This window comes from Phalacrocorax aristotelis, chromosome 1, assembly GCF_949628215.1.
Source record: "Phalacrocorax aristotelis chromosome 1, bGulAri2.1, whole genome shotgun sequence".
NCBI classification, from domain to species: domain Eukaryota; kingdom Metazoa; phylum Chordata; class Aves; order Suliformes; family Phalacrocoracidae; genus Phalacrocorax; species Phalacrocorax aristotelis.
In genome coordinates, this window is record NC_134276.1 from 8,449,627 (window position 1) to 8,468,174 (window position 18,548).

Consider the following 18,548-nt stretch of genomic DNA (forward strand, 5'->3'; position numbering starts at 1 on the left):
GCGCCCGCCCGGAAGGGGCGGGTGCGGCGCATGCGCAGTGGGGGCAGCGGGTGGTGGCGGGCCGCTATGAGGGGCGCTCGGCGTGCGGCTGCTATCCTCACCTGGGGCGGTGGGGCCAGCTGGGGCCCGGCCCTGCTTTCGGCCCAGCCCCTGCTCCCTCCGGCCGCTCGGAGAGGTGAGAGGCGCCGGAGGGCCGTACTTGGCCCCCTGTTGGGGCGGCTGCCTGGGAGTGGTCGTGGGGGCCTGTCCCTGGGCGGTGGGTGAGGGAGCACCGAGGGCCTCCCTTTGGGGCTGTGGCAGGTCCGAGACAAGGGCGTGCTCTGTGGGCAGGAGCAGCCGGTTCGGCAGGTGATGGGGGCTGGCAGAGGGTGTGAGGCGGAAGGGGCGGGGGGGAGTTAGCCAAGGGGTGCAGAAAGTCAGCACGAAAGGGTGCCTCAGGTACGGCTTGTGCAAGCTTCAGTGAGTTTTGAGGACGGCTTTGGGCTGAGCTGTGTGTTGAAGCTGATGCAAGGGTCTAGAGAACAAGGGTGCTGGGGAGCAGTTGAGGGAGCTGGGGGTGTTTAGTCTGGAGAAGAGGAGGCTGAGGGGAGACCTTACCGCTCTCTACAACTACCTGAAAGGAGGCTGCAGTGAGGTGGGAGTTGGTCTCTTCTCCCAAGTAACAAGTGACAGGATGAGAGGAAAAGGCCTCAAGCTGCATCGGGAGGTTTAGATTAGATATTAGGAAAAATTTCTCTACTGAAAGAGTGGTCAGGCATTGGAAGAGGCTGCCCAGAGAGGTGGTAGAGTCACCATCTCTGGAGGTATTTAAAAGTCATGTAGACATGGCACTTCAGGGCATGGTTTAGGAGGCCTGGGGGTGTTGGATTGGCAGTTGGACTTGATCTGAGAGGTCTTTTCCAACCTTAATGATTCTGTGATTTAGTGGTGCACTTAGCAGTGCCAGGTGAACAGTTGGACTTGATGATCCTAGAGGTCTTTTCCAACCTAAACGATTCTGTTATTGAGTCAATAGCAGAGTGAAGCGATAGGAAAAAGAGCAGCATGTCTAGGCAACCAAAAGCTTTGTGCTGTAATATCAGCTTTTCTGAGTGAATGTCTCTACGATATATATGTTCAATCCATTAAAAAAAAAAAGTGCTAATGCATTTAGAGGACAAAGAGCTGCATGTTTAAAAGCTGTTATGGCTCAGTGAAAAGAATATTTTATTCCGCAGTAAAGTTTAGAGTTGTTTTAAATTATTTGTATGTAGTATTCAGCATTCATGCACTTAAACATAAATCTTTTTATCTTAAATCTTATACAAATTTGTTTTGGATGCTACAGCTGGTTTAGTAACAGTCACTTCTTTAGAGTAGGTATAAGGTAAATTGTAACTGGATTTATCTAGCAGTGGCACAATACAACTTTAATAATAAACATTTGTTTAAATGATATAAAGCCATTGAGTCAAGGTCTAGATAAGATACAGAACAACATTTTGCTTAAGGCAGAGAGCCAGCAGTGAGAAAGGTTTCAAATAAGCATGGATTTAGAAGTAACAGGGCTTTTTAGATAACAAAGAGTCTATCAGAATAGAATCTGTAATGTGTAAGGGCCCACAAAGATAAGATGAAGGGGAAAATATACTTCAAATAAAGCAGGAGAAGCAGTGAGACATCTTGTGGGAAGGCATTCACATAATAAATAGGGAGGATTTTTAACTAATACCTATCTCTGAGGTATTAGGTGCAAACATTGTATCACTTTGTTTCCCAGTTACTTTTCTGGTGAACCAATATATTCATTCTGAACATTAGATTTGCTTCACTTACTGAAATAAAAAATCTGTAGCTTTAACTTTACACATGGCACTCTCTTTGCTGGAAAGGATAGATCACTATCACTAGAAGAAAGTGTAAAAAGAATGTGATTGAGGGGTTCTGTGAAGAACTAAATGAATTATGTAAGCTGTAGGCAGCAGAAATTGGCAGTGTGTTAGAACTGCTGATGTTTTAAAAGTAGGAAAGTTATATCAGTGATATTTCTCAAATATTACAATAGAACTGGTTGGGGTGCTTTATTTTTGGTGTATCAGGATGCTTGTCTGTTGCAGAGCCTCCTAGTTATACAAATGCAATTAAGATTGATATGAGTCCTAGTAAATATAGATTTCCTATGGAAAAGGGTTTGATGGTTTCTGGCGTGTGCTGTAACCAAGCTATCAAAAGGACCCAGCTTTTTGTTGCAACTTCCATGCAGCTTTGCTATGATGAAAGAAATTAAAGTTGGCCTATTGCGTGATAAACCAATGAGGTTAAGTTTAAAGCACATGTTTTCACTTCCAGGTTTTGCTGCCACGCTCATTAGGAAGTCGTATGATGTCAGAAGAGTTGAAATCACTCCCCTGGAGCAGAGGAAGGTAACTTTTGATACTCATGCTTTAGTGCAAGATCTGGAAGCCCATGGTAAGTGATATCTGATAAGTAATTAAAAGGAAAACTTTTAGTTTAAGTACTAAAACTTTTAATGCCATTAATTTTCCCAGAGTACCAATACTTTGTGTTATAAACTGTTTTGGCAGCCTCTTGAGAGGTTGGTGAAGGAGGGACGTCTTCCTGCTGAGGAATACAGTTCAAAACTGTTATCGTTACTTTACATCTAAAGAACTGTTTTGTTGCAAAAATGAAGTTTTAATAGATGTTTCTTCTACTAGCCTGCTAACAGTAACTTCAGGTTTTTCCTAACTAGAAATATTTGCAGCAGCATGGTGCTGTGATACATTCTTAATACCTGCACTTTTATTTTGTGAGTGTGGCTATCTGAGGTCAGGTGAAAGGTCATCCAGCCCTGGGTCCTGTCTCCTGACAGCAGCTGAGTTAGTGCCTGCAGAAGTGTGTTGAAAAGGGGCAGATGTACAGTAGGATGTGTCACATACTTTCTAAGCCTCCAGTTGTTTACACCTTGAAAGTATTTTGGGTCAGGTGTGAGTTTTAGTAACCTTCAGTGGAAATGTTTTCACAAGCTTATTCAGTCCCTGAGCCACCGTAAAGTGATTAGTACCCAAAACATCCTTTTTTTTTTTAATGGAGTTTCAGACATCCGCTCCTTTTGTTTATGCAGAATCTGGCTTCTACAAGGCTAATCTGTTGCACACTCGGACCTCTTCTGGGAAGGGGGAAGGAGGAGCATTTGATATCTTGTGTCATTTGTGATTATGTAAATTCCTGTCATGTTCCCCCATCGTTCTTTCCAAACAGAAGAGTCCTAGCATGTTGAATTTTTCCTTCAGCAGTAGCCTTTCCATACTTTTGATCGTTCATGATGCCCTTCTGTAAACCTTTTCCACTTCTATCGCATCCTGTTTCATAGGGGAGGGAACGGAGCTGCTGGCGCTCTTTGACAGCTGAATGTCCCATGGATTTGGATGGTGACGTAATGTTGCATCTGTCCTTTTCCTAGTCATTCCTAAGGGTTTGGTCTGCTTTGTTGATCCCTACTAAGCACTGAATTGATATCCTCATCAGACTAGCAACTACTTTTTAAAATCCCAAGATCTTCCTCCTGAGTGGCAGTTGGAGCTTTATCCAATCTGAGGACAGGATTTTTTCCACTATTTGGGTCTAATGATATGTTTATAATTAGAAGACTCCTAGTAGTTCACTAACGATGTTTGATTTTTCGTGCTTGTCAGACTTGTCAGCCTGTTCCCTACATCTCTTCTGGATCTGTTTTTAAACACTGGCATTGTATTTGCCATTTCGTAGTCCTCAGGTAACCGAGGTAGGCTGTCAGGTGTTACTTGTCCTTAGTACCAACTCCGCTATTTCTTGAGTTCCTTCAGAACTGGTGGGGTGAAGTCTGTCTGGTGCTGGTACGCTGTGGTGTTACTCAGTTTAATATGTTTTGTAACTTCTACAAATACTAGAGTGCCGCAGTGACAGGGCTCTACAGGTAAAACCTACAAGCATCACAGATGTGAGGGGGGCACTTAGTTTTTCTCAAACTTGCTGCAGGCAGTTTTCAGGCTTCATTCTCTTGCATATATGAATTTCTCCATATTTTTTGAACTTCCATGCAACAAGGGTAGTTCCTGCTGTAGCGGAAGAAAAAAAAATAATGAATTGGCAAAAACCTAAGTCTGAAAATTCAGAGGAACTGAAGCAGTGCTATCACACCTCTTAGTGGAAGGAAACTGTCACAAAGCACGCGTAGCTTTTTTTAGTAATGCAAACCAGCGGTGCAGCTTGACAGTGCCAGTATTTTAGAAGGGAGAAGTGGCATATTTCTCTACATAATTTGCCCTGAAAGCATTTTTCAACAAAAAGTTAATTGATCCCACTTTATAAAACAGGTCAATTGAAATACGACACATCAGTGAGACTGCCGGAAGTAAGTCCTTAGGGCCAAAGCTCTCAGCTCTAGACCAGATACAGCAAAAATGACAGCTGGGGTTTGGGGTTTTTTCCACTGTTCACTCTACGTCATCTTTAACGCTTCAAAATTGCACCCAGCTACGGACAAAGTGTAATTTTTATCATCAGAAAGCAAAAATCCCAGTTTGAATTCATTCTGCAGGCGGTGGATGCAGTAGTTTTAAAATGTTTTGCATGCGTTTGTTTCCGTGCTGAACAATTTCAATATATGCAGGCTGACTTTTTAACTTTATTATTCTATAGGATGCATGCTTTGTAGCTCCAGGTAAGTCTGGTTTTAACAGAACTTGTCAAAGTTCATTATAAAGTCAAATTTTGCTGAATTATTTTTGTAACGCATGAACAGATAAACAACGTATATAAATCTCGTCCTCCTGTCAGCTGCATGCGTAGACTATTTCAGTATATGAAAAATTACCGTGCTTCAGGTTTTTGCAGCATTAAGTCCGTGTTTTTTCTAGTTAAAAGTCACAGTGACTGGCTCCTTGCTGACAGCTCCCAGTCACTGTGTGACTTCCCATCTGCTGCTGTACCGATGTACAGCACTTGAGTGTCCCTAGTTTATTATGTACCTCTTGCTCTTCTCTTCATCCAGCTTTCTAATACAACCTGAACTGTCATCCTTCAACTGTCTTCTAGGCTTTGGGAAGGAGCAAGCGGAGACCATCGTATCAGCATTAATAACCCTGTCGAATGTCAGCTTAGACACGGTCTATAAGGACATGGTTACCCAGGCTCAGCAGGTAAACAGTGATCTGTGGTGTCTGTATGCAGCGCTGTGTAACCATAACGGCTCATTTTTGTGTATTTAAAAGACAAGTGAGCAATTCTGTATAGAACTATAGACACTTCACTGAGAGGTCTTCCTAAGTTTCAAGGTGGTATTAAGAATAGTAATATCTTACACGTTTCATCTCACAGGAGTGTTTTCCAAATGCAACCACAACATATAAATGTAATGCAGAGGTTGCTTCATTTGCTGCTGAAAAGCGCTGTGGTGCACCCAGACTTTTAATGGTGCTTCACAATGGCTGAGAGCAAAAGAGAGACTCAAGGAGGCATTCATGGATGTAACAAGAACACCTGAAATAGCAGAAAATTGTCAGTGTTTTTACTGAACTTGAGTAAATATGTCCGCTCTCTTCTGAGATAAGGTGTGTTTGTCCTATTTTCCTATTCATAAACTACCGTTAAAACTATTTCATGATTTTACTCTCCATTTCAGTCTCTAAAGCTACATCTATAGTAAAAGCTAAACATGCCGAGGGTGTGAGCACAAACACTGTGGCAGGGTTGTCCAGAGCCACTGGTTCCATTTTGACCTGCGCCAGCTCTTGGTAGCCCTGACTTGGGCACTGTTTGTGTGAAAGTATAGGGCCAGGAACTGTTCCCATGAGGCGGGGTGTTCAGAGCCGCCCCGGTTTAGGGGGAAGAGATTTTTAGCCGTCTGGATGTAATCTGTGGTGTGTTGTGTGCCCTCGGGGACAGAAGCGGGCTCTGAATTACTTGTTATAAACCTGGCTGTTGGCGCTGGCCAGGTCAGCACCAGAGCCTGTGCCCAGCGAAGCATCGAGGTGTCTCCCTGGCTTAGATGTTGAGGTTATCGTTTGTGGACATGTGTGGAGGCGGTGAATTAGTGAAGCAGCGTGGCTGGCTAGTCTGTTCATAGTAGAGGCGGTGACAGGCTTCATTTTAACGAATTGCCAAAATAAAAAGAACTTCAGGGTGTTTTTGTAGGCTAGATGTTGGGGCCAGGATAATAAAGCCCTGATGCATAGTCATGGCTTTAATAATTACTCAGGAAGGCTGTGCAAGCTGAAATTACGTGCCGTTCTTCTTCAATGAGTTAATGCAATTAAGCATTCATTGCTATTTTATTTAAACTGCTGAGCCTTACTTCGAACAGACTTTTATCTTACTGGCATTTATTATTAATAAAAGTTATCTAACTTTTTTCTATGAATCTCGGAAGACAAGAACTTGTGTCACTCTGTTCTTTTTCATCAAAATGGAAACCTTTCTTTCTGGAGATCCTGTTTGCCATGCTAACTTTTTTACGTAAAATATCACCTGCATGGAATCGCACTAGGCAGGAGCGCTGGTTTTATAGTCAGTGTGGGGGATGGATGTTTTAAGATGGGATGAGGAAAATTATCCTCATCGGTGTAAATGGGACTGAAGTTCTCCCAGGAATTGTAAGAACTTCGTTGTGTTCAATGAAGTAAAGTCAGACTTCAGTGGAAGTTGAGTCAGGGCATGTTTTAAGGAATGGAAGAATTCAACATAGGATCTGAGACATCCCGTTTGTTTGCAGTCTGAATGAGAGCTCTTTGTTTTGCTGGCTTTCAGCATTAAAAGCTTTAAAAGCAGAATCCCACAGAGGTGTGATGAGAGATAAGGCATCTTCTGTGCTAAATAGCAGGGTAACTTCCTTATGCTAGCTAAAGGAGTATCGCTTTTGAGATTCTAAAATACGAAGTATCTTCCTTTATTTTCTTTTTTTTCACTCTGTAGTTCACAAATAGCAGTTGAAGTCTGAGCTTGTCAATCCAAGCAGCAGGAAGGATTTTTTTACTGCTTTCCAGCAATGTTTTAATAGTGTGCCTCACCCTTTTGGCGCTGAAAGGGCACTGTGATACTCATATTATTAAGTCCTCAGCTTTTGATGACTCTGGGCAAGAAATGGAAGTGCTTACTTGGGAACTGGATCAAACCAACAATTAATCGTCCCGCTCTACTCAGCGCTTGTCAGGCCACACCTGGAGCACTGTGTACAGTTCTGGTCCCCACTATACAAAAAGGATGTGGACAGGCTGGTGGAAGGGGTCCAGAGAAGGGCCACCAAGATGACCAAAGGACTGGGAAGCTGCCATACGAGGATAGGCTGAGAGAGCTGGGTTTGTTCAGCCTTGAGAAAAGGAGGCTCAGAGGGGATCTCATCACCACGTACCAGTACTTAAGGGGCAGCTACAAAGAAGATGGAGACTCCCTTTTTACACGGAGTCCCATGGAGAGGACAAGGGGGAACGGACACAAGTTGCTCTTGGGGAGATTCCAACTGGACATGGGAGGGAAATTTTTCACACTGAGGACAGTCATCATTGGAATAATCTCCCCAGGGAAGGGGTTGACTCGGCCGCGTTGGACACCTTCGAGAGTCGTCTGGACAGGGTGCTGGGCCATCTTGTCTAGATTGTGCTCTTCCCAGAAAGGTTGGACTAGATGATCCCTGAGGTCCCTTCCAACCTGGGATTCTGTGATTCTGTAATGCTCCATAGTTCATTGAAAGTGGAAGTGAATGAAGGACTAACCTGTAGTTTTGGATCCATTTCACAGCTACTCGGGCTGATACCTCTGGATTTTTTGCTTAAATTCAGAGTAGTGTATTAAAGCAACAGAAAAAGCATAAAGCCAAAATCTCTTGAGGCTTTCAGACAAATCGCAGCTATAAAATTCTGTCACTTTCTTGTTGGAGAGTCTCCCCATTTTTTCACTCTGCAGTATCTAATTCCATAATTTGAGACCTAAAAATCTGCACTTTCCTTTACTTAGAACAAATCATGCAACTTAATCAATGCCGTGCTTGATTGTTTTGAAGGAAATAACTTTACAGCAGATAATGGCGCATTTGGACTCCATTCGAAAAGATATGGTCATCCTGGAGAAAAGTGAATTTGCAAACTTGAGAGCGGAGAATGAGGTACTAATATTTGTAATTAAGCAGTTAAATTGTAATATATGTTGCGTTATACCTGTTGTGCATTTTTGTGGAAGAAAACATGAATGTAAATGTAATTATGGATGCTTTTATCAGTGAAGTGTTTGTAGATTACAGCTTCTGTGATCGCATAAAAATATATTTCATGTGATAAGTCTTGCTCAGTTCTTCTGTAAAGAAAGAAAAAAATCTACACGTATAGAATCCTCTTTTGTATTTTTATTTAAGGGGGTTCTGGTAGAGTCTTGTCACCATTAGCTGTACAGTGCAGGGAGAGTAGTCAGCCGTTTCTTTGCAGCAACTTAAACTGGAGATTGAGACACGTTTCGCTTCTGCATGACAGCATTTTGGTATTTTTCTGCTGTCTTTAGTCTCAGAATAACAGGATCATTACAAAATTATTCTAAAATTATTACATTATTACAAAATAATCCCTTTATTTTGAGCAAAATTCCCAGCACATTATATATGGCTGCACAGATGGAACACACTGGTTAGGATATTTAATCAAGAACAAATTTCCCCATTGGGAGAAAAACAGAAGAATGATTGCGTCATGCGGCGGTAACGCTCACATGACTGATTAACTTCGTCAGCAGTTTTCTGAATTTGTAATATGTTTTTTTCTCCTCTCCACTTAGAAAATGAAAATCGAATTAGATCAAGTTAAACAGCAGCTAATGGTAAGTAAAGAGCAAGTGCCTACACGCTCCTATTAGGGAAAGCAAGTAGTTATTTTCATAATCTTTATTTGCTTTAAAGAATGAAACCGGTAAAATCCGAGCTGACAGCAAGCTAGACATAAACCTGGAAAGGAGCAGGGTGACGGATATGGTAAGCTGGCCTACGAAGATACCCGTAGTAGTTCTGCATCTTGTTCTCTGTTACTACGATTGTAACTTATCTTTTATCCACAGTTCACAGATCAGGAGAGGAAACTGATGGAAGCAACTACAGAGTTTCATAAAAAAGTAAGTATTGAACAAAGCTCACTTTATACTGAACAGGATAGAGTTACATGGCAGCTGTGAGATGAACCCCAAACTTTGTGAAAGTGAATGGATCTTGGAACACGAAAAGCAGGTGGCCAGGCTGCATCGCTCACGTCTGTTGCTGAGGTGTGGGATTTGCGGTGAGTGCCGCTCAGGCAGGAGGTGTGCAGCGCTCTCTCTCGCTTCCTGAGGACCGTACGTGCAGGCGGTTACAGGCGGGGTGTGTGCTGTCCTGCCGCCCTTCCCCGCGCTGGCAGCTGTACCAGGGGGTGGCTCGGGTGCCTGCTGCCCAGCGGGCATTTCAAGGGCTGGAAGTCCTCCGAGCTGCTAGCAGGTGCTGAAGTCTGAGAGGCTGGAGACGGTCGTGTCCCGCCTTCAGCGTCTCCTCCCTCCTCTGGATATGGCTTGTGAATGCTTAAACCTTTGTTTTGCAAAAACTTCGGGATGCTGTCTCTGCACTGTAGAGTGCCTCCTTCAGGAGGCACTGGCATATCAGGGACAAAATCTGTGTGATCTGAGTTTTCTCTTTTTCTGTCTCCCTCTTTAATATTTTTCCTGCATTGTGTTAAATGGCGGTCTGTGTCTTCTAAGGTCTCTTACCAGTTAGGTATTTTACTTCAATGATAGGTTGGAAATTTGTTTCTCTTGTTGCTGGTAGCATGGTGGTGTTTGGCTTTGCAAAGCTGAAAGGGCTAGAGATCACTGTCAAATACGCGCTATTTTTTCATGTTTCAGGATTCAAGTACCAACAGTGTTATCTCAGAAATCAGTAACAAAATTGACACTGAAATAGCTTCCTTAAAAACACTCATGGAATCAAATAAACTCGACACAATACGCTATTTGGCAGGTATGTGATAGGCAAGGAGGTGAGTAACAGTATTGTGTTGTGGATGTATCAGGTTTTGTTCAAGGATACATGCTGGATTAATTCAAGAAGTCACTTGTGTAACAGCAGGTACCTGGGACCTGGGGGGGACAGGTTCCTCCCCAGCTGAAAGAAGCACGTCAGAGAACACAGAAGAGGTGGGGACATGTAGGCACTGCTGTGGTTGGACTAGGACTAGGACTGGGACTGCACCCGGAACTGGGATTAGGAGGAACAGGGACATGATCTTTTAAATTTTTTTTTAAGAATAGGAAAGAAGCCTAAATACCTTGTCTAGTCTGACAGTGCCTCTGCTTGCTGCAGGGCAGGCGTTTATGTGGCACTGTCGCTCCAAGAGTTCTCCTGAGCTTATTTAAGTTACCCTGAAAGTTTGCTGATACTTGGGACTAGTCTGAGAGCAACCAGTTCTGCTTTCCCCGGCCACGGAGAACAAATTGCAGCCTGATTTGAGATTGTCTTCTCAGTATGCACATAACCAGTGACGTTTTTATTGGATTGGAGCTGGATAAAAAGACCAATGCGTTACATTTGGAAGTGAGAACAAGTTCAAAGGGAACCACAATTGGCTTTATTCTAACACTAATTGAAACAGCAGTGTAACACACCTGAAGGACAGCTCATCAGGCTTCGGGGGTGCTGCTGAGATTCCCCGAAGTTGTGTCAGATACATGCATTGTTAGTTCCTTGTTGTTTTGTTCAGTGGGAAATCATTTTAATTACGCCTAATGCAAGACCCGATACGGCCATCTCTCCTGTAAGACCATTTCCAACAGGTGGGTGACAATAGTGGAAGTGACCGTAGCCTGCCGTAGTTACTCAGGCGTGTCCCTGAAAACGCAGTTCCCCAGGCTGCTGCACTTGACCTCCCACCTCACCACCTGGGCCGTGCCACAGTGCAGGATGTTGCCTCCAAGGCCAGTCGTCGTCTTCTAGAATTATTCTGTCACACCTGCAGCAATTCAGGAAGCTTAGGAGGCTCCGCTCTACTGCTGTTATTGCTCTTCCTGCTGTTTGCAGTTAACTTCCTGTATGTAGAATGTAGAAGTGATACAATTTAGCATTCAGCTAAATATTTCCTTTTTTTTTTTCTCTTAACAGCTTCAGTATTTACTTGCTTGGCAATAGCACTGGGATTTTACAGGTTCTGGAAATAGATTGAAATGGAGCGACTGCACCAAATACAGATGGAGGAAAGGCCACCTCCAGTTAGATATTCATGTTTGCCCTGTAGATAACCTTGGTACCTTTCTGGTTTGGTATTCTTACTGTGTGCTAAAGGTGTTTTTCTGTCTATGTAACACTAAAGATAAAAAGAATTGGGGGGAAGGGGACGAGTAGTAATATTTCGTTGTCCCCTACTGAATACTGTATTTATTTCAAAGGACTTCTTATGCTAAATCAGAAAGTGTTTCCTAATGTGTTTTAGAATTAATTTTGTTTTCTTTTGGAATATTCTCAAGGGAACATTCTCACTCTCAGCTCCTCCCAAAATGGAAATGTTGGATATGTCCTTGAAATGGAAATACTGTTCCCAAGTTAGGAGTGCTAATGCCAGATTCCAGCGGATCTACTCTGATCCAAGTCAGTTAAGCTTAAATGTAGGATCTGGATTTTTGCTTTCAGTCTGTTCCTCTCTTTTCTGTCGGATTGAAGCATGGCCCTTTGGGTTTTTTTTATTTATATTTAAAGACACACTCCAAGGCCTTTACTAAAAAATTCTTGTTGAAAACTGGTTTACATAAACTTAATCTTACATAAACTAAAATGTCTCCATAGATTGATTTTTTTTTTTTTTGTGTGTGTGTGTCTTTTGCAATTTCCTTAACCCCAGAGGTCAACAGAACGGGAGAACTTCTCTGGCTTTGCCTCTCCAAGGGGAAATGCCTCCCCTCTCAGCACCTCCATACAGCCCTGGGGCAGATAAGTGCTCTTAACTCCTCCCTTCAAGGAGTGCAGAGTATTTCCAGTAAACCCTCGCATATCCTCTGGGCAGAGGATCTGGCCTGTAACATGGAAATACTCGGCACCTCCGTGGTGCCAGTGTGGTGGTTGTCCTCCTCCCGTCTTTGCGCTCCTCGGGGTTGTTGTCTAGTCCCACGGGACGCACGGACACCCCTAACGCCTGGCGAAGCCCCTCCGTCTTCTGCAAGGACTGACCAACCCCTGTCGCAGAGATGGGGCGCAGCAGGTGGATGGCTTCCAAAATGGAAGCAGTTGTGCCAGTGCTTGGTTTGATTCTTTTAATAAGACAATAATTTTAAAAAAATCCTTGCTGGGTTAAACTTTCAAGAGTAGGCCCTCTATGGGCTAAGGAGTGTGTAGTACGATTAGCGACACTTTTTTATTGCAGCTTTATTCTGTTTACAGTTGAACTTGCTTGTATACTGCCAATTATTATAATCTGTGCATTTATTTATTATCTTCATTTAAGAAAATAAAATTACTTTCTTTTATTTGCTATTTGACTATCTGAGAGACTTGAATAGAGATTACCAGGCTGTAAAAAGGTGGGCTCTACAGCAGGCACAGTGCTACTGGAATGGGAGCTGAGGCTGCTTTTTCTGTTGTTTGTCAAATAGGCACGGGTGCTGGCAGCAAGGATCTGGGCAGGTGCCCGGCAGCCACCTCTGTCTGTTGTAACTGTTGTGTGTACAAATCCATCTTTGTTTATAGCATACACATTTCTGAGGTTCCCTGAATTGTAGAATCGTTTATGTTGGAGAAGGCCTTCAAGATCATCGTGTCCAACTGTTAGCCTAACTCGGCAGAACTGGGTTAAACAATGACCCTAAACCTTTTAAATACCCGCAGGGATGGTGACTCCCCCACCTCTCTGGGCAGCCTGTTCCAATGTCTGACCACTCTTTCCGTAAAGGAATTTTGTCTAATATCCAATCTAAACCTCCCCTGACACAGCTTAAGGCCATTTCCTCTCATCCTATCACTAGAGACCTGGGAGAAGAGGCAGACCCCCACCTCACTACAGCCTCCTTTCAGGTAGGTGTATAGAGCGGTAAGGTCTCCCCTCAGCCTCCTCTTCTCCAGGCTAAACACCCCCAGCTCCCTCAGCCGCTCCCAATCACACTTGTTCTCCAGACCCTTCACCAGCTTTGTTGCCCTTCCCTGGACACAAAATAACTCAGATTGATCGCCTGTGCTGTTCCTGCATGAGAATTTAGCACCAGCGGTGCTGTAGGAAATAGCTGCAGTAGCAGCTTCTCACCACTGTCATCCCCTACATGCAGAAGTGGGTTCTAGAGGCTGAATTTCTCCTCTCTACTCTGACACAAGCCTTATGCTGTAACTCAGCGTGCCTCTCCCCAGCCTGTGCCCACAAAAATGATTTATCAGTACCTTTGAAATTGTTTCCTTTGGTACCGAAGGAGAGGGCAGATCAGGATCCACGCCCATGCAAATTAACCTTATAGTGCAAGGATTTCTTACTGGAATCAAAGCTTAAAATATGCATCATGAGGGTTTCAGAGGGAAAATAATTTCACAATAGCACAGAGATGAGAGGAAAAAATCTGTATGTGAAGTCATGAAATGACTTTTGGGCATGGAGGAGAGGTCAGGATTGCCGTTTCCAACCACAGCACGCCCCAGAACAGAGTGAACTCTTCAGCCCTGAGTTAGAGGCTTTCCACTGCAGTTCATCTGGCACCTCATGGAAGGAATATCCTCCCGGCTCATTCAGGAATGACTTGAAAATGAGAAGTGAGGGGCCTGGCACCCGTCTGCAGCCGAGCGAGTACTTCTCCCAGACTTTGTACTGTGGTTCCACACTGAAGGTCCTTTCTGACTTTTTAGGAGGCAAGGTGCTTTTTTATCTTTTATTATTATTTTTAAGGCAGTAGTACAAAACAGAAGAGATAGTTTGCTCAGACCTAGTAGGACCTCTGACAGGGCTGTAGTTAACTTGAAATCTTATGTTGTGATTTGCAACACTGTTGCTAAGCTACCACCTGGATAGAAAGAGAAGTCTTACTTATTTTTCTAATAGAGGTGCTACTGCTTTGATTTATAATATTTTCTATCCCAGAGAACTAAAACAATAGTTCAGTGAAATTCAGTGGGCCACAGCTCATCTGGGGAGCTGGGCTACGCAAACTTTGCATTGTCCAGCATGTTCTACCTCCTCGGTGGGCAGCCCCTCGTCGGGTTCCTCCCTCAGCGCAGCCTCACAAACACTCCTGCAGGGCTGCAGGCTGCTTTCTTCTTTACTTTCTTTTTTTCTTTGCAAGACTTGGAGATGGTCTCAGCTTCCTGAAACAAAGGATGTTGCAGCCATTAAATAGCAACCGCTTAAACCTGCTACCTCATAAGGCAGGATTTTAAAATATACAGCTTTGAGTAACCACAGAATATTGTTTGAACTGAAGCTGGGGGCAGAGCGGAGGCCCAGGGCATGGGATGACATTCACAGCAGGGCAAGAATTGGTTGTAGCAGTTGGAGAAGTTTTGAAAACAAACCTGCCTCGATAGAAGTTGCCTCCAGGCCTATCTAGTAAACCTAATGCCCAACTGAACTTTTTTAGATTGCTACTGGTGAAAAAACTAACTACAGCCACTCTTCCACCCTAGAAATGGGGCATTCTATGGCTGGATTTTTAAACCTGCCAGGGGAGTAGAACAGGTAACGCCTTGAAGTGCACTGTGGAAGCCGAAGGTGCCTTTTCTTTCAAAGGTGGTGGCACCTGGCTGGCCTGAGGGTCTCAGCAGCGTGGGAAGGACCAGTCCCAAGGGTACAGTGGGAAACAAAGAGCCATAGGAGCATCACAGCTTGTATGTGGTGGCAGGGAGAGTGGGCACAGGCTAAAGGAAGGCGAGAAAAGGGACAGGAGAGCAGGAAAGGTGCAGAAGCAACCCTGCAAGGTGGGGCAGGAGGAAGAAAGTGGGGAAGGATAGAAGACGAGAGAATGAGCTGTGAAATGTGGTTGTGCTAGACCACATTACATTGCCTGGGCATGTGAGACAGCTGTGAAGGCAGCACGCTGCGCAGGTGTGTGACACAGGCACCGTAGCGACCTGAAGGCCTCACTGAGCCGCAGCAATGGGGTGGCGTCTGCTCTCATGGGGCCTGAAATGCCCCAGACGTTCCCATGACCAAATCCACACGCAGCTTAAATGGTAACAAAGCTGAGCTCTAAATGCTTTTTTTCCTGCTCAGAGCATCCATCAAGCATTCTTCCCCATCGCATTCGGAAAAGGACCATTATCTATCCAACAGGGACAGGCGAAGCACCTGGGCCTCATTCGAACCTGGCTGAAGAAGGCAGCAATGTTATCCCTTTTATCCAGCAACCCAACTTGGCCTCCAAGAAATATGTAAATATTTTGTGTCAGGCACAGGCCAGCTCTCCACTCCTGCGTGATTGCCCGAACAATCTCCTTATAAAGCTGTTTTCTCTCGCTTGCTCCCTCTGGACCAGCGAGCATTGAATTACAGCGGTCACACTGCACAGCTTCAAGCAGGGCACCGCGCAGGCTCCATCTCAGAAGAGTGCTGGTTAGAGCATCCCCCTGGGATGGCTCTTCTGGGCTCCTCTAAGCAGAGGAAGGAGCTACAGCCAAGCTGCCCATGTTGTCAGTGACTGGAGTCCTCGCCTGGTTATAGCAGGGCCCTACAAACAGCTACTCAGTCGAGGCGGTGTAATGGGGTGTAATGGTCGAAGTTAAGCGAAGCGCCAAGAGCAGCAGCGACGCTGCCCAGGCTGGCAGGGCCACGAGCCTTTCCCCCGGCTGCACCTTGGAAGGACCAGCAGTGTTACTGCACACCAGTTCCCACAACCCACAGCAGGAGGCATTTAGATGCTGCACTCAAGGGCTGCCCCGGGACTGGATGGCAAAGATCTGAAAAACGGGGTCTTGACAGTCTCATCAGTTTGTGGGAGTTACGTAGCAGGGAAAGGTCCCAAATGCCAGTTAGCATGTGAACTTCTGATCTATCCTCAAGATTTGATTTTAAAAAAAAGCTACAGTTTTTCTGTCTTTGCTGGCTAAGCCAATCGTTAGGTCATAGCTGCATCTTCTTTTCTGTCAGTGGGCTTGATATTTACGACGACAGCAGACGACACACAAGAACACTCACTGAAATCAGCCACTGCACACAGCAACACAGTACGGTACTACAGTACTCCACCAACTGACTTCTCAGTCTGGTGTAAAAGGGAGGAACACAAACCAGCTGTGAAGCAAAAGAAATATCCTACCACATGTGCTGCAGTTCCTACAAAACATCCCAGCTGGGGGTGAAGGACTGACACCTCAGGTTGAGAGCTGACATGAGCAGCCAGAAAGGCGGCCTGGTTAGAAGGAGAAAATTACTGAAAGAAACTGACTGCTGAAAAATACTGACAGAGAAAATGTCTGCTAGCCTGGGGACTGTGAGGCTGGGAACCAGAAACATCCTTGAAAAGTGCAGCTGGCCTCTTTCAAGTACAGCTGTGGTACCTAAGAACCAGAGGCATCCTGGGATACCACTGGTAAGTGCAAAAATAAGGGACTGTGAAGGCGACTTACTGTCTGAAAAGGTGAAAAATAGTCTGGAAAAATTAAAAGTTAGCCGAAAGAATCGAAAGCTCATCATCTATTGGCTGTTACAGGTGAAAAGTAGAAAATTAGAGATAAGAAACCAGCATCTATTGGCTGCTTGCAGTGGTGTCTTCTACCTTCTTATGTCTCTATGATATAAAAAGGTCTTAATTTTTAATCCAAAATTCGAGCCCCTCTCTCCGAGACCTTCCCGTGCTGCACAAACTTTTCCTTTCCTAAGGAGGCTGAACTTGCCACACAAACTTTCTACAAGCTAGATCTTGGACCCTCACCAGGGATGCCTGGCAGACGCCAGACTCTGTGACACAGATCATCTTTGAAGTGGGACTTTTTCTTGGTCCCTCTCTGGGCCCGCTTTTGGGGTTCAGCAGTTTGTCCTCCCCTCTTTTGGGGATGGTTGGGTCCCCCTCTGCAATCAGTTTGTCCTCCCCTCTGGGGTGGTTTGGTCCCTTCTGGAATCTGTCTAATTCACTTCATAGCACTATTATATATCCTTATAGGTAACGAGTCATAAGTGTATCAGCTGTTATGTTGTTAAGTTTGCTTCACTAATGCTAAGTTTGTAGTAACCTGTAATAGCACACACCTGCTTGGTTATTGCTATACTACTGATTGTTGCTTTACTATTGATTGCTGCCATGCTATTGACTGCTACTATATTATTGATTGCTTATAGTATTTTGTAATAGCTTGACATATATATATATTTATATTTGCTTTATTAACCGTAGGCTTACTTGCTAGTGGTGATTTTGTGGTAGCACACTTGCTGGTGGTGGTTTTTGTGGTATTTGTGATACTCTGTAATAAAGTAGAGCAATTCAGAGGATAAAAGCCTCTGCGTTCTTGTGTATTACAGAATCTTGCAAACCCACGGTTGCGATTCTGTGCGCCCCCGCAGGCCAGGTAATTCTTTAGGTGGTGACACACCTCTCCTGAAGCACCAGCCCAGTCTCAGATACCAGCCACAATGAACTGTCAGTCACTGCATCACAGTGTGGAAGTACTCAGGGATCAGTCCACTCCCTTTTGTTAATACAAAGATAGAGAATGTCGTGCTTCTCTGCCAGGGTACAAGAAAAGCGATACCCTTTCACAGCAGAGACACTGTCAGGGTGTGACAAGCCTACTGCTTCAGTGTCCCAACCTAAAGGTCGCTAGCACATTTACTCCAGCATTTCCTAGTGCCATGCCTGGGAGTCCCAGTGAAAACAAACACGCACAAGTGACAGGCCGTAGCCTCTGTCCCACACACGGGGGGAGCTTGTGTTGCACTCACCGGGCTGGGAGCAGGGGGGACGCGGGTTTTCTCCAGGCTCTCTCTAAGGTGCCTTATCTCAGCACGGTAGTCATCCAGCTGGCTCTCCAGCTTCTCCCGCCTGACTCGCTCATATTCCAGCTGGGCCTCCAGCTCCCTCACAGCCCTGCCATAAGCAAAGGGGACAAGCAGAGCATGAAGTGCATCCAAACCTGCCCTGGCTAATCCGCGTGCTCCCGTGCCTTTGCTAAGGAACAGGTTAGTCACGGCAGAAAGCAGTGCAGTACTCCTCACACCAACTGCTGGTGGGAGCTGCCGCATCCTCCTGGCTCTAAACAGCTGTTTTTCCTTCTTCCCTGTCAGCTGTGCTCAGCGCAACCTGACCACGAGATGGAGACGTCTTCCCACACACTGAGCCAGACGCTAGGGTCCTGGGGAGGCTGTAACCCAGGGCCATCGCCAGAAGAGGGAGAAGTGCCCAAGGAGCAAAAAGTTTAGTATGAAACAGAGAAACAGCATAAAACTGGGATTCTGGCGGGGTCAGGGGCAGCTTTTTCGTTTACATCTGGTGCCTCTACATCCTTCCCATTGATTGGCTTAGCCACAGATGAGGAATACTCAAATGACACCCCCATGACACTTACTGAAGGGAAACTGAAACACCAGCTGATACACAGTTGCACAAGATCATATTGGTCACACCCACAACGGCTCCTAAAT

At 44.9% G+C, this 18,548-nt stretch overlaps 2 protein-coding genes across 8 annotated transcripts in view; one reads left to right on the forward strand and one right to left on the reverse strand.

Moving 5' to 3' along the window:
• On the forward strand, positions 1 to 12,473 carry CCDC90B (coiled-coil domain containing 90B). Of its 2 annotated transcripts, none has more exons than XM_075080431.1 (9): positions 1 to 175; positions 2,329 to 2,448; positions 5,056 to 5,159; positions 8,015 to 8,116; positions 8,776 to 8,817; positions 8,897 to 8,968; positions 9,052 to 9,105; positions 9,862 to 9,976; positions 11,114 to 12,473. In XM_075080431.1, the coding sequence occupies exons 1-9, from the start codon at positions 31 to 33 to the stop codon at positions 11,167 to 11,169; spliced, it is 810 nt and encodes a 269-aa protein (XP_074936532.1). In that variant the 5' UTR covers positions 1 to 30; the 3' UTR covers positions 11,170 to 12,473. The 2 variants fall into 2 exon arrangements, with proteins under 2 accessions (XP_074936532.1, XP_074936587.1); XM_075080486.1 differs by having other exon boundaries at positions 31 to 175; positions 2,329 to 2,402.
• The window catches only part of ANKRD42 (ankyrin repeat domain 42), a 25,863-nt gene continuing 18,369 nt past the window's right edge, over positions 11,055 to 18,548 (reverse strand). For all 6 annotated transcript variants that reach the window (XR_012658239.1, XM_075080076.1, XM_075080123.1 and 3 more), the window contains 2 exons: positions 17,850 to 17,994; positions 11,055 to 14,281 (listed from right to left, as the gene is read on the reverse strand). Coding sequence is in view for 5 of the 6 variants with exons in the window: in XM_075080076.1 (XP_074936177.1) it covers positions 14,186 to 14,281; positions 17,850 to 17,994 (241 nt within the window). In the remaining variant the exon portion in view is untranslated. The remainder of the gene's footprint in view (positions 14,282 to 17,849; positions 17,995 to 18,548) is intronic.